The sequence below is a fragment of the Aspergillus steynii genome, assembly GCF_002849105.1.
Source record: "Aspergillus steynii IBT 23096 chromosome Unknown P170scaffold_5, whole genome shotgun sequence".
NCBI classification, from domain to species: domain Eukaryota; kingdom Fungi; phylum Ascomycota; class Eurotiomycetes; order Eurotiales; family Aspergillaceae; genus Aspergillus; species Aspergillus steynii.
Genome location: NW_020194402.1, coordinates 848,519 through 861,015, shown reverse-complemented (window position 1 = coordinate 861,015; position 12,497 = coordinate 848,519). Strand labels below are relative to the sequence as shown.

At 55.3% G+C, this 12,497-nt stretch overlaps 5 protein-coding genes across 5 annotated transcripts; 2 read left to right on the top strand and 3 right to left on the bottom strand.

Moving 5' to 3' along the window:
* The first annotated feature begins 29 nt into the window (after nucleotides 1–29).
* P170DRAFT_410076 (kinase-like protein) lies at nucleotides 30–1,321 on the top strand. The gene is made up of 4 exons (XM_024846830.1): nucleotides 30–262; nucleotides 314–585; nucleotides 638–855; nucleotides 908–1,321. The coding sequence occupies exons 1-4, from the start codon at nucleotides 162–164 to the stop codon at nucleotides 1,250–1,252; spliced, it is 936 nt and encodes a 311-aa protein (XP_024703078.1). The 5' UTR covers nucleotides 30–161; the 3' UTR covers nucleotides 1,253–1,321.
* Nucleotides 1,322–1,599: 278 nt separating this feature from the next.
* P170DRAFT_447674 (uncharacterized protein) lies at nucleotides 1,600–3,481 on the top strand (the record flags this gene model as incomplete). The annotated part of the gene is made up of 4 exons (XM_024850902.1): nucleotides 1,600–1,704; nucleotides 1,822–2,078; nucleotides 2,204–2,526; nucleotides 2,580–3,481. 4 exons carry the CDS (start codon nucleotides 1,600–1,602, stop codon nucleotides 3,479–3,481), a joined length of 1,587 nt encoding a protein of 528 aa, XP_024703077.1.
* Nucleotides 3,482–5,193: 1,712 nt separating this feature from the next.
* Nucleotides 5,194–5,903, bottom strand: P170DRAFT_437513 (uncharacterized protein). Its single transcript, XM_024849384.1, has one exon. It carries the CDS (start codon nucleotides 5,856–5,858, stop codon nucleotides 5,304–5,306), a length of 555 nt encoding a protein of 184 aa, XP_024703076.1. The 5' UTR covers nucleotides 5,859–5,903; the 3' UTR covers nucleotides 5,194–5,303.
* Nucleotides 5,904–6,430: 527 nt separating this feature from the next.
* Nucleotides 6,431–9,057, bottom strand: P170DRAFT_410072 (carnitine O-acetyltransferase CAT2). Its single transcript, XM_024846829.1, has 4 exons — nucleotides 8,506–9,057; nucleotides 8,404–8,449; nucleotides 6,685–8,347; nucleotides 6,431–6,628 (listed from the first exon to the last, which is right to left on the bottom strand). Exons 1-4 carry the CDS (start codon nucleotides 8,593–8,595, stop codon nucleotides 6,496–6,498), a joined length of 1,932 nt encoding a protein of 643 aa, XP_024703075.1. The 5' UTR covers nucleotides 8,596–9,057; the 3' UTR covers nucleotides 6,431–6,495.
* A 342-nt stretch (nucleotides 9,058–9,399) lies between these two features.
* P170DRAFT_437511 (uncharacterized protein) lies at nucleotides 9,400–12,242 on the bottom strand. Its single transcript, XM_024849383.1, has 2 exons — nucleotides 10,767–12,242; nucleotides 9,400–10,702 (listed from the first exon to the last, which is right to left on the bottom strand). Exons 1-2 carry the CDS (start codon nucleotides 12,194–12,196, stop codon nucleotides 9,655–9,657), a joined length of 2,478 nt encoding a protein of 825 aa, XP_024703074.1. The 5' UTR covers nucleotides 12,197–12,242; the 3' UTR covers nucleotides 9,400–9,654.
* Between the last annotated feature and the right edge of the window lie 255 nt (nucleotides 12,243–12,497).

Genomic DNA, 12,497 nt, shown 5'->3' with positions numbered 1-12,497 from the left:
CCTCACAGATTCTGCCTTCAATGTCGGCACTGCGGTCTCAGGCTCTTCTATCGGGCCACTTTTGCAAAGGCTCACTATATTCAAGCCCTCTTCAGCGCACATCAATCTCAGGGGCAAAACTTCTGCTTCATCGCAAAACCAGCACGGTGTCAAGGAGCTCTATGCTGTCTTCACAGCATACGGGTCTCTCTGGTCGCACTTACACCATTGACCAGGTTTTACAGGAGGAACCTTCTCCCCTGCGTCAAGTCTATCGTGCCTCGTGAGTGGACACCGAATGATCCCTATGTTTACATGCTCATCTCTTTTTCAGGGCGAACGGCCAAAGCTTCATATTAAAGTACATACACCCCATCAACTTTGAAGACCTCCAAGAAGTGAATAATCGCCTACGTGGCAATGCAAACCACGTCCGCCTTTCTGTGGACACTATTCCTCACAAGTCGATGTTTGTTTTCGAACATTTCACCGACCATCTCTCGACCCTTGCCCAGAAGGACTTGCCCCTTGCGGTAACCAAGAGAATCCTCAAGAAGGCGCTTACTGGGCTTGCTGAGCTCCATGCTCGGGATATCGTTCACACCGGTATTTTCCTGCTCCTTTCCTGGAATACTAGACAATAACTGACTCTTCGTAGATATTAAAGCCGACAACATTTTGGTTAACTGGCAGACCTGCAACTATGAGATTACTGTTGACCAAGTACAGCTCGGAGATCTAGAAGACGCAGCTCACATCCCCCCAGGGTGCGACATGGTCGGGAAACAGGCCGGCAACTGGATGTGGAGGAGCCCCGAAGCCCACGCACGAGGGCCTGTCAACAAACCATCCGATATTTTCTCATTTGCTCTTGTTGTAGGTTCCACTTCCCATAATTCTCAAACGCAGCTAGTAACTGGCTGCCTAGTGCATCTGCGCCGTCGACAAGCGCATCCTTTTCGCAGTCCGAGAAGACGAGCTGGAGGAGAGTGTCGATCCCCTCGCCGTCGTCATCGAGCGCCAGATGTCATACTTTGCAGATGAAGATGACCTCAATGGGCTCTTGAAGCATCTTGGTGATAATCCGTGGGTCCGCGTGTTTGAAGTGACTCGGGACGGATTCAACCAGGAGAATCCCCGGGAACCGTTCGCGTTCTGGAATGGTGTTGATGATGATTTTAAAGACCTTGTATGTGCCATGACACGTTTTGAGCCGGGGAAACGGATTACGGCGCGTCAGGCGTTGGAACATAAGTGGTTTGAGGGCGTTTGATGGGGAGCGGTCAAGGGTTTACTTGCTTCAATAAGACATTTCCATACGTGCTGAGGAGGATTTACAAATGCCCATTGAGAGTAATGGAGTAGTAAATCAACTATCAAATCTTACTCTGACCATCTATTTCCCCTCAACAATATGAATAAATTGACGAGGCCATTACCGACTTATAGGGCTCTCATAGTTAGACTTCCATATGCGGTTAGCTCCAGCGTGACCCTTCCGGCATAATTGGGCGTTCCCGACTCTCTCCCTTTCTCCACTTCCCATACAAAGTGAGTCCACCATCGGTGGTATCAGAACAAGCAGAACGGTGTGTGGAGAACCGTCCAGTTCGATAGATAATGCTGAAGTCGCCGCTCTTTCGTTTGTTCCATCGCCCTACCCGCGCAGGGTCGACTGGTGGGCGGTGTTCCTTCGTGAATTTAACGCGTACCCTCCGAACGACAGTACATAGCAATGAGCCGATAATGAAGAATCACGGTCTGTCTATCCATTCTCAGGATTGGCTTTAGTTCTACCTGTTTCATAATTGATAAATTACAGAGCTTGTCACACTCAATTAGAACGACCTGTTTAGATACACCTCTGGCCGATGGCTGATAAACGACAAACATGAACAGCAGCAGCGTTTTATGAATTTTAACATTGACAATCTTTGTTCTCAAGCAGCCTCTCTCTTTAGTCCCGAAACAAAATGTGTGCACATTGCCAAGTTCGAAGGAAATTTCAACAAGGCTTTCCTCCTCACAATGAATGATGGCAATAAAGTGGTCGCGAAAATCCCCTGTCCCAATGCCGGAATGCTGTTTCTGACCACGGCGTCTGAAGTCGCGACTTTAAAATTCTGTATGCTCTCTACCAGCTTTGCCTTACCAAAATACTTATGGCATTGTTTGTAGTGCGATCTCATATATCGATTCCGGTCCCAGAAGTATATGTTTGGAGCTCAGATCCGGAAAACCTAGTGGGCGCGGAGTATATAATCATGGAAAAAGTCCGCGGAGTCGCACTTGCTGAAAGATGGGAGACGATGAACACCCTGCAGCGCTATAAAGTAATCGACGGAATTGTGGAGATGGAGAAGGAGCTCGAGGGGATGAAATTACCAGCATACGGAAGCCTTTTTCTGCGGGATTTTCTGCCATCTGAATACAATCATTATCCTCTTCCGTCAGACTTGGACCCTACTGGCTTATTTTGCATCGGACCCTCGTGCAGTCGAGCTGTGCCGCAGAAGACTTCTTCATCTAAATCAAATGCTGGACCGTGTGAGTCTCATGGGCTCGCTTCACTTAATTTTCTGATTTCTGACAATGCTCAGGGTCTTCAATCTTGGACTTTGCGCTCTCTAAATCAAACCGAGAATTAGCCCTGATCGCTGATAATAGGGATGGAGTGCAGAGCCATCTCAATCATTTTAGCGAGATTCAGCCTGTCAATGAGTACTATGGTCTTCTACAGAAAGTGCTATTAATTCTACCTGTTCTTTCGCATGATCCACGCATTCTAGATGGGGCGGCTTCAAGCATATGGCATACTGACTTGCACCTGGGGAATATTTACGTGTCCTCAGACGATCCAACCATAATTGAAGGCGTGATTGATTGGCAGTCAGTCCAAGCCGCTCCATTATTTATACACGCACAGTTTCCTGAATTCATTCGGCCACCGAAAGGCTACAGCCCAGGAACCGAGCTCCCCGCTTTACCAGACAATTACGACAAGCTAGATCCCGACCAAAAGGAAAAGGCTAACAAGGAGCACACATCAGCAACACAATCCAAGTACTATGAGATGTCCTGTCTTGCATACAACAAGCCTGTCTACGACGCGATGAAGCTGGATCGACGACTGTGGGAGCCCTTTACCTGTTGTCAGCTTTTCTCAAACGGTTCCCTGGTTCCGCTAAGAAGCTCTCTGGTGCGAATCTTCCAAGACTGGGAGCTCCTGGGGCTTCCAGGCAGCTGTCCGTTCGAATTCACAGAAGAGGATCTTAAAAGGCACGATGAACAGGTTCAATATTACCAGGACAGCGTGTATCTGCGGGATATTGTCAAGGCCCAGCTTTGTACGGATGACAGTGGTTGGATTCCAAATGCGCAATGGGAATCCGCGAGAGAGATGAACGAGCATCTGTATGGTATATATATGGAGACTCTGAGCGAAGAACTGTTACCAGAAGCAGCCTCAAGGCGGTGGCCCTTTCCTCCAAAAAGTGCCTGAACTCGGTACATTAACTGTGGAAACTCATACTTGAGCTCGATCTTCTCCGCGCGTGCAACGTGAACCATGATTTTCAGTCTGGATACGAGTTATCTCCTGTTCATTTCTATTGACCCCTGCTGGTGAAGATATCGTGAAGTACTCCGCGCACAGGTCTGCCGAGATAGAGCTAGCAAGGCATCGTGTTAAGGATTCTACATGCCAGGGCAACACCTTTCTCCCTCGTTCATTTTCTACCCCTTAATATGAGAAAAGGAAAAAGCAATCATGGTGACGCAGCATGGATTTACTGGTTGCTTTACACAACAGTTCAATGACGGCGTTCTGCCGCGGATAGCAGATGAACAGCATCCAGCAGCGCCCGTCTGGATCGAAATCGCCCTCGAAGGGTTCGCAGTGTAACGCGTTAACAGATAGTCGGCAGCAACAAGGATAGAGAAGTTCAAGAAAACCAATCCCTTGATGGTTGATACGGGTTGGGAGCATAGTTGACATTTCAATTGCAACCAGGATGCGTCAGGTGGCCACGCGCTTGCGAACTGCGTTTGCCAACTATTGAGTCCAGGTTGGTGATGCCTGGCGTTGATATCTTCAGCAGAGTGCATCCTGGTCGACTGGTTTACGACGGTCCTATGTCCAAGGAACTGTGTTCTCGGCGCTATACAAACATGAACTACACGAACACCCGCCCAGTCGTCGGCCATGCGCCCCGACAAATCTAATACCTGCCCAGCCACTTCCCCAGCTTGTACTACAGTCAGCACGACCGATATGGCTGACGTCTGGTGATCAACAGATGTCGATGCCTGGTCGATGTATGGGAAGCCTAGGATGAGAAGCAAATGCATTTGTATAGCATCAATCGTGTTATTCGGTCGCTCCAGACCCAGCACACAGTCGTTCAGTTCCTGCACTTGACACGAAAAGTGCGGCAGCTGAAGCAGAGTTCGTTCTGCTCGTTCTTTTGACAGGCCAGCTGCTATCCGAAGTTGAAACTATCGCAGAAAGAAAGCCTCGATGGCTGGGATATCCCAGCTCGTGTCCGAGCTCCAGTGTTCGAAACCACGCGGCAAGCCGGATTAGCGAAACGAGTGGAGTCAGCGTTCGTCTTTGCGGGCATCACCTGCTCGTTTTTCCGCGGACCAGCTGGGATCTGGCTCGAGCAGACCTTTTCGCAGGTGCATGAAGAGCGTTCGGATGGAGATGCAGATCCAGATATAAAAAGCCCGAACCAGGTCGGTCTTCACAGGTGAGGAACCACACTCCATCTGACTGATTGACTTGTCACAATGCACCGAATTCTCATTCTGCTGTGTTTTGCCTTCTTCATCCTGGTCACTGGTGCGCAGCCCGACTGCGTCGGCCAGACCAGGGCATGCATGAACCACATCACCAACGGGAATGATCCTCCGCTCAGCAGTCGCCTGTCCGACTGTTCGAGCTTCCAGCTCGCCACCGTGACCCCTGCCACCACGTAAGACCTCTTCCACTCCCCAGACAGACATTCTAACCCCAACCCTTCCCATAGCACCGTAACCACCACCGTCGAAACCGTCACCGTAACCATCACCACCACCGAAGGCCAACCGCTCGCCGCCCAAATCACCCCCCGCCAGGTGACCGTCGTCCCCAGCGCCGTGCCAACCTACCTGTCCCAGCAATGCACGCAACCCGGCGTCTACGGCGCCGCCTGCTCCTGTCTCGGCATCCCACCCACCACCACCACCGCGCCCAGCCCGATCTCGACGGTGCCCGTCACCGCGACGACCACCACCACCGTCACCGTGACGCCTGGGCCCTGCGTTGGCGGCAGCTGCGGAAACTACAACCCCGTCCCCTGCTTCGAGGAGCAGACTTGCGCCTGCGGGCTCGACCCGGACGGCAACTCGTTCTGCTTCGTCGGCGGAGACTGTTTCGGGGCGACTGTTTGCACGACCAACGCGGACTGTCCGGCCGGGCAGAAGTGTCTGGCGCAGGGCTGCTGCCTGCTGAATGTTTGTGCCACTGACGCTGGCGAGGGGGTTTGTCCTCCTGGCGATGCTATTTCGGCCAATGACGCGAGTCTTGCGAACAATAACGGCACGCTGCCTGGGATGCTTGCTGCGTAGGGCATAAGCGAGAGAGGGTCAGCTTGAGCTTGACCGAGCTGCGCTGGTGCTGGGTCGAGACGGGCGGTTGCTGACGCTCGATTCTCTGTGTTTCCTGCTCTGGTTTCTTCGTACCAGCTTCGGGGTGTCTGTAGTAGTTCGCGAGAGTGGACTAAATTGACTGTGATTCGCCCTGTGTCGGGCCTTGATTGACTCGATCGTAGAAGATTGCCTGTCGGTGGCGATGAGCAGAGCGGCGCTGAGTCGGCCCAATTCCTCCCCTGCGCCATCATGATCGCCGTGGACAGCATGATGATGATGATGATGATTATGGGAAAAGTCGACAGACGGCACCATTCGCATCGCATCGCTATTATCATCTACTAGCCAGGTCTCAGCCGAACACGGGATCCACGCTGGTATGTACAATGTTTACCGATGTGATCGTGCTCTCTTAATACCCAGGCAAGTAGTACCTACCGGGTGTCAGCGGATATGTGGCTCTCCAGAACGTCGAGCCTGGTGAGCCGATGATACCGTATACTGGAGAGTGTGATCGTACGTCCGCAGATGGACCATGTCTCTCGTTTTCTCAGTGCGACCTTGTACCAGAATCTTCGACCAGTGGTTCAGAACGGCTGTTCGCAGTGGAACTCACGGAGAGCATCCAGGTTGGCGTGTTCGTGGTTCCAAGAGAGATGCAAAATAGTAACAGTGTTGCTTAGTTCAGAACAGCACTGTCCCAGCTTCATAATGGGAGAGAGACATGGCCACGCCGGAAAAAGAAAAAGGGAGAAAAGGGGGCAAGGGAAAAAAAAAAAAAAAAAAAAGAAAAGAAAAGAAAAGAAAATACAGAAACGAAGAAAGTGCCAAAAATGTAAATTCAATCTATCAAGTAAATTATCTGCTCTATTACATATCTTATTCTTACATCTTCGCCTTCTCGGACTGGGCAGCCAGATCGGGCATGAGCAGGTCCCGCAAGTCCGAGGCGGCCTCGTTCAAGTAGTAGCTCATGCGCTCGGCGCCGATGCGCTTGCAGACGATGTTGAAGTTGAGGCTATAACTGATTAGCAATTATCCTAGGAAGCAGAGGGATGGAGAGAGGGGAAGTACCTGTTCTCGTTGATCATGTAGGCAATTCCGAATCCGTCGTCAATGACCTGGCTCCATCCGTAGCCGTTGAAGAACTCCGAGCTCAGCTGGCTGGTCGACAGGTACCAGGAGGCGCTGTAGGCGAAGGCCGGGTCCTCGTAGATGGCGGGCAGCTTCTCGCCCTCGCGAAGCAGCTTCTTCAGACCGAAGAGGTGGCGGTCGACGCCGCGGCCGTCGCTGGCCTCGGCGGTGTACTTGCTGTGGGCGGCCAGCGCCGATCGGAAGAGACGCACGGTTTCCTCGCGCGACACCGCCGGGTCGGAGATGGCCTTGCAGAAGGCCACGCTGTCGTCCGACACGGTGCGGATCGTCTCGGTGCGGCCCTCCTGGAACTTACGCGTCGAGGCCGACTCGTAGGTGGGTCGGTTCTTGCCGTACATCTTGAAGTAGGCCAGCTGGATGACCATCTGCACGTAGGCGTCCGGGCTGCACTTGAACTTCTTGATGAGACCCTTGCCGTAGCCCTGGTAGGCCTGCACGCGCAGCTCGTGCGAGGAGATCTGCTGGCGGTGCTCCTTGGTAGCGGCGTCGATGGAGTCCAGCACTTCGTTGTTCAGGTGGAAGTTGACGGGGCGGGGGTCGGGCAGGTCAGAGCGAACCGACTGCTCGGACAGGTCGATGCGGTTGTTGAAAATGAGGTTGTTGAGGTGGTCGTTCAGACGGTGGGTGGGGCTGCCGTCCATCATGCTGTGCTCGCCCATGAAGCCGGCGGTGCCGTTGTCGTTGATGATGAACTGCAGGGGCTTGTCGAACCAGCGGTTGGCGCCGTCGCCGTGCCAGTACTGATGCGCCCGCTCCTCCAGGGTGACGGGGTTGGCATCGTCGAGGCAGATGACGAACCCGCTGGACTCGATGTCGCGCAAGGCCTGCTCGTTGGCCGGGTGCGCCGCCAGCAGCTTCTTCCGAGCATCGGTCCAGAGGTCCCGGTTCGCCACGGTCAGCGTGCCGACCGCCGGAGCCGGCTGCGCGACCTGGTAGATGCGCTCGAACTGCTTCTCCAGCTCCGACACGTTCAGCTTCTGGCCGTTCACCACCAGAGGCACCTTGAAGAACTGGTTCTTGCGCACCACCACGATGTGCTCGTTGTCCTTGGCGGCGTACTTCTGAGGGTAATCCGCGCCGTCGGCGGGGATACGGCAGCAGTTGAACATGTACTCGTACGAGCTCATGGCCATGGGCTGGCTGCGCATGTATTCCGGCTCCAGCGAGCCGTCGTCCACCTGGCGCTTGAACTCCAGGGCGGCGGTCGCGACAGATGCGGCGCGCTTGGCCGGGTTGCGCCGGGCGCGGTCATCCCGGTAGGAGTAGAAGTAGGAGACATAAGGAATGACGGGGTCGCGGTAGCCCAGGTAGGCGGCGTGGTTCCACCACTCGGTGAGCCAGTTCTTGGTCTTGGGGTCGGCGGCGCGGGCCAGCAGCCGTTCCTGCAGCGACTGGCCTTCACCACCGGGCTTCACGAAAGCCTCCACGGCCTTCTTGGTGCGCTCATACTCGGCGTCCGAAACCAGGGCGTGAACGGACTTCAAGTAGCGACGAGCGGTTTCTTCCAAGCTGGGGACTGGTAGACGGGGGAGAGAGTCTTCGAAACGAAGCAGGTTGCCCTTGGAGAGGTCTTCCTTGTAGCCTGACAGAAAGCGGCGTTAGAGCCAGTACATGCGGGCGGTGACATGTGAAACTCACCCTCTGGGACCGACGAGGCCTTGCGACTAGGGGCCATAATTGGAGCCTAATAATCATCAGCATTGACACCCGACTTATCCAGATCCTCAATTCCGAACGTACCGCAGCAGATCTAGCGAGAAGAGAGTTAGTCGGGGAGAGACGAGGCCGCGAGAGAGTGGAGAGACGGCTTCGGGCAGAAGCTGTGAACATCCCTCTCGAGTATAACGGAAACGATGGGAAAGAAAGAAGGAGGAGGGATAGAGGATGGATAGGAGAAGAGGAGAGTTTGAGGTTAAAAAGTTAAGAATGGGAGAGAAGAAAAGCCGGCGAGGAGCGAGCAGATGAAGGACGGGAGAAAGAAGAAGAAGCAGGAGAAGCAGAGGAACCTCGGCTGGAGGGAAACCGACCGTCGCAGCCGATCGCCGGTTCGGTATCGTCACGCGTCCCGTGGGTTGGCGGCATTTTGGGGGGTTCCCCGCATGGCGGAGGCGGTAATACCGATACGCCCGCACACTCTTGCACTCTCCAGGTTTGGGCCTCGGTTCACTGCGGTCACTCGACTCGATCCACTACGCTCGGACGATCAAAAGGAGACGGACTATGGGTGGTTTTATGAGACCATGAAATATGAATCCAGCACTAGTACTGCCATCGTGCCAGACTCTCATTTCCTGGAAGTTGGACCGGCCGACTGACTTGCCCCAATGCGGGGAGCTGCTGCGGATACCTGAGCCATGAGGCACCCACACCTCAGGCATCCGCGGCATCCACAGCATCCACAGACCACAACCCAGGATGGCCTGCAGTCCGTCCTACGTCGAAACCGTTGTCCTTGTCTTTCGCCGTTCTCGCTCATCCTTCACGCTCCCCCGAACTGACCTGCATATTCTATTGGTTCTGGACTAAATCCGACCCAACGGATGACATGGTTCCATTCACCCGTCCCGCTGATCCGGACGTCCATGTCATCTGCCGTCGTGTCATGGTCATCTGAAGCTTAAATCCACCATTAATCATTCATTGGAGGAATGGTATTGCAGGCAAAATTAATAGACATAAGAATAGCTCCACGCCTCGCTCGTAAGAAATCAAAAATCCATCGAGACACAGACTCGACTGGAAACATGCCAGAGTAGGAATTAAGACAGACATAGGGAAGACGACAAAAGAAATTAGAGAAATAGAAAAAAAATAGTAAAGAGATTAAACCTTCCAATGCAAATGTCCTCGCGCGTTCACCCCCTCATACACTGTTCAGATAGATCATGGTCAAGACACGGGCTGCACCGGGGACGGCTGCTGCTCCGTACTCTCCATGGCCTTCGACTTGCGCCGCGGAATCTCGCCATTGCGCAGTTGCTCGATCTTGATGGACCCCGGACCGGTGCAGATGCGTCCGCTCTGCATCAGACCACGCAGTCGCTTGCGCCGAGCCGCTCCGCCCCGCTCTTCGCCGCGACCCACGCCTTCGTCCACCCATTCCACCCGCAGCACTTTGAAGCTCATGCCGTCGTGCGACCCTTCCCACGTGCGAGACCGGATGCCAAACAGCACGCTGCTGTCGTAGCGCTCCAGTCGCGGTAGCACTAGCAGGGTGATGTGCAGGTCCTTCTCGGGCGGAGGCAGAGGGGGGATGCGAGGTCGATCCCCCTCCGGAAGGCCGACATCTTGCGCCGTCTTCGGCGTGTGCTGGTAGCCTTCGCGAATTTCGAGATCGAGCATGTCCTCGTCCACGTCGTCGCCCCAGGCGCCACGGAAAAATCCCGAGTGAATCGCAGCCGCAACCGGGTCCGAGTCATCCGTGTACACGCCGGTGCCCCAGAGAGCACGACGTGCGCAGATTTCTTCGCGGTGGCTGGCGTCGATGCGATAGCGCGGGACTCGCACGGTAAATGTACAGTTCTCCTTGCCATCGAAGCGTGGAAGGGGAAGAGGCGTGGTGGTATATCCGAATTTGGCGCTCTCGAGAGTAGCCTTGTCGGTAGGGGTGCCGATTCGGGTGGCATACAGGGTCGACCCGAGGTGATGCCGCGGGAGATGTGCAACGCTTGCCAGCACGGGCTCGATGTTGACCGTGGTGCGCGGTTCGCGCATCGGAGTGATGGCGGCCGTAGCTGCGGAAGCCGACGGGCGGGGAGCATGATGATGGTGGTGATGGTGATGGTGGTGGTGGTGTCCCAAAGGTGCACCAGCAGTAGGAATGCTCTCGCCTGGGGTCGAGGTGCGATGAAGGAAGTTCATCGACAAGGGACGGTGTGCGCCACCAAGAGCGGCGGCAGCAGCCTCCTCTTCGGGTTTATGGCGGTGGTGGTGGTGGCTAGATGATAAGTAATTAGCTCTGTGGAACTAAATGAAAACCAAGGAAAATGAGGAAAACATACTGATGGTGATGATGGTGGAGATGGCGACTCCGTCGACCGCGTCCAGGACCTGCTCGCAGATCCGAGCCGGCTTCGCTGTCCACCCTGCCTTCTTCATCTCTGGACCGTCTGGACCGTTTTCCGTTCGCAGATGGGGGACGAGCAAGTTTAGGATCCACCGTAGGAGCCTCGCTATTGACCGATCGCCCAGTAAGACTGTCACGCTTGAAAGGACTGGCAGCCATCGGGATGGATGGCCCACTGCCGCTAGTAGTGGCAGTGACACCGCCAACACCACTTCCAATACCGGAGAAAACACGACCGAGCTCGCTCTTGATGCCTGCCTCCCCTGCAGGTCCAAGGATCTGCGCCTGAGCACCCTGCACAGCTTGCGGCAAGGGTGAGGCGCGGCCGCCGCGTTTGGCATCTAGACCGACTCCAAGCAGAGATCGGTGCTGGAGCAACTCGTCACTTCCTTTCCGCCGCTGCTCATCGGATGAGGCTGAGTGGATCAGTGACGACGGTCCTGCCGAAGGCGCGGACGTGAAGACGCGATGTTCGGTTTGAAGTTTACTCAAGTATGGCTGTTGCTGCTGCTGAGACTGGTGCTGTTGCTGATGTTGGTGTTGCTCATGAGGGGGCGGCGTGGGCTGGCTCTGGCGAGACTGCATCGACAAAGGAGGTCGCGGGCCTCCCATCTGAGAGCCCAAGGACTTGGTGTAATTCTGGATGGCGCCAAACCCAAACCCAGACCCGGTTTCGGCAGCCGAAAACCGCTTGCTTTCCGGCGACGGGGGTTGAGACCGACCGAGATCCCACGCGGACAGACCTTGCTGACGGGTGGCTGCAGGATCCCGCTCTCCGTAATGCGCGTTGTATCGTGCCGACGGTGGAGGAGGACCTCCTTTGGAGTCGGCTTCGTGTGCCATGGCTCGTTCGCGATCCCGATGGGCTTGTTCCTCCAAATGACGATCCCCGTACAGGCCGCCATAACGGCCGTGTGGTTGTTCATGGCCCACATACGAGCTTGACCGCTGGTGTGCCGTGGTGAACGAGCTTTCTCCGGGCGCTGCGCTGGATCGCGCCAGGGGACTATAGCCGGCAGGGCGAGCGGGAGGGTCGAGGTGCTGGGGCTGGCTATTTGGGCGAGGGGCGGGCGCGCTGAAACTCAACCGACGCGTCTCTCCGTAGGCAGGGTCGGCGGAGGATATCTGGGGGGACGGATGCGTAGAATGCGGCTTGTCCGGGAATTGGGATGCGGGCGGCGGTACGCGCGACAGTCCTCCAAACTTGGACTGTTCAGGAGCGGAGGATTGAGACAGCCCACCGGAGCTGGAGCGATACGGTCGCCCCGACTGCGTTTTCGAAAAAGGCTTCTCCGGAGTCTGGGACCGCCGGAAGGGTGCGTATTCAAATGGGGAGGGTCTAGCGGGGGCAGAGGGAGGCGACATGGCGCTGGGGGCCGACGGCGGAGGCGCGCTTCCGAAGGGAGCGGAGGACACTGGAAGCCGGGAAAATATGGACGATGATGAGCCTACATCCCGAGCAGGTCGGTCAGCGTCCGAGCCTAGCATGGAGGATATCGACATGCTGCTCCCAGGACGATGATGACCCGGGTTGCTGGGAGGCTCACGCGACATGAAGGGGTTGGAAAGGGATGAGGTAGATCCCGATTGACCTCGTGACGGGTAATGTTGTGGCGGCGACGGCGGCGGCATTCGACGATTGCCCATAGACTGTGTGGAGGATTGA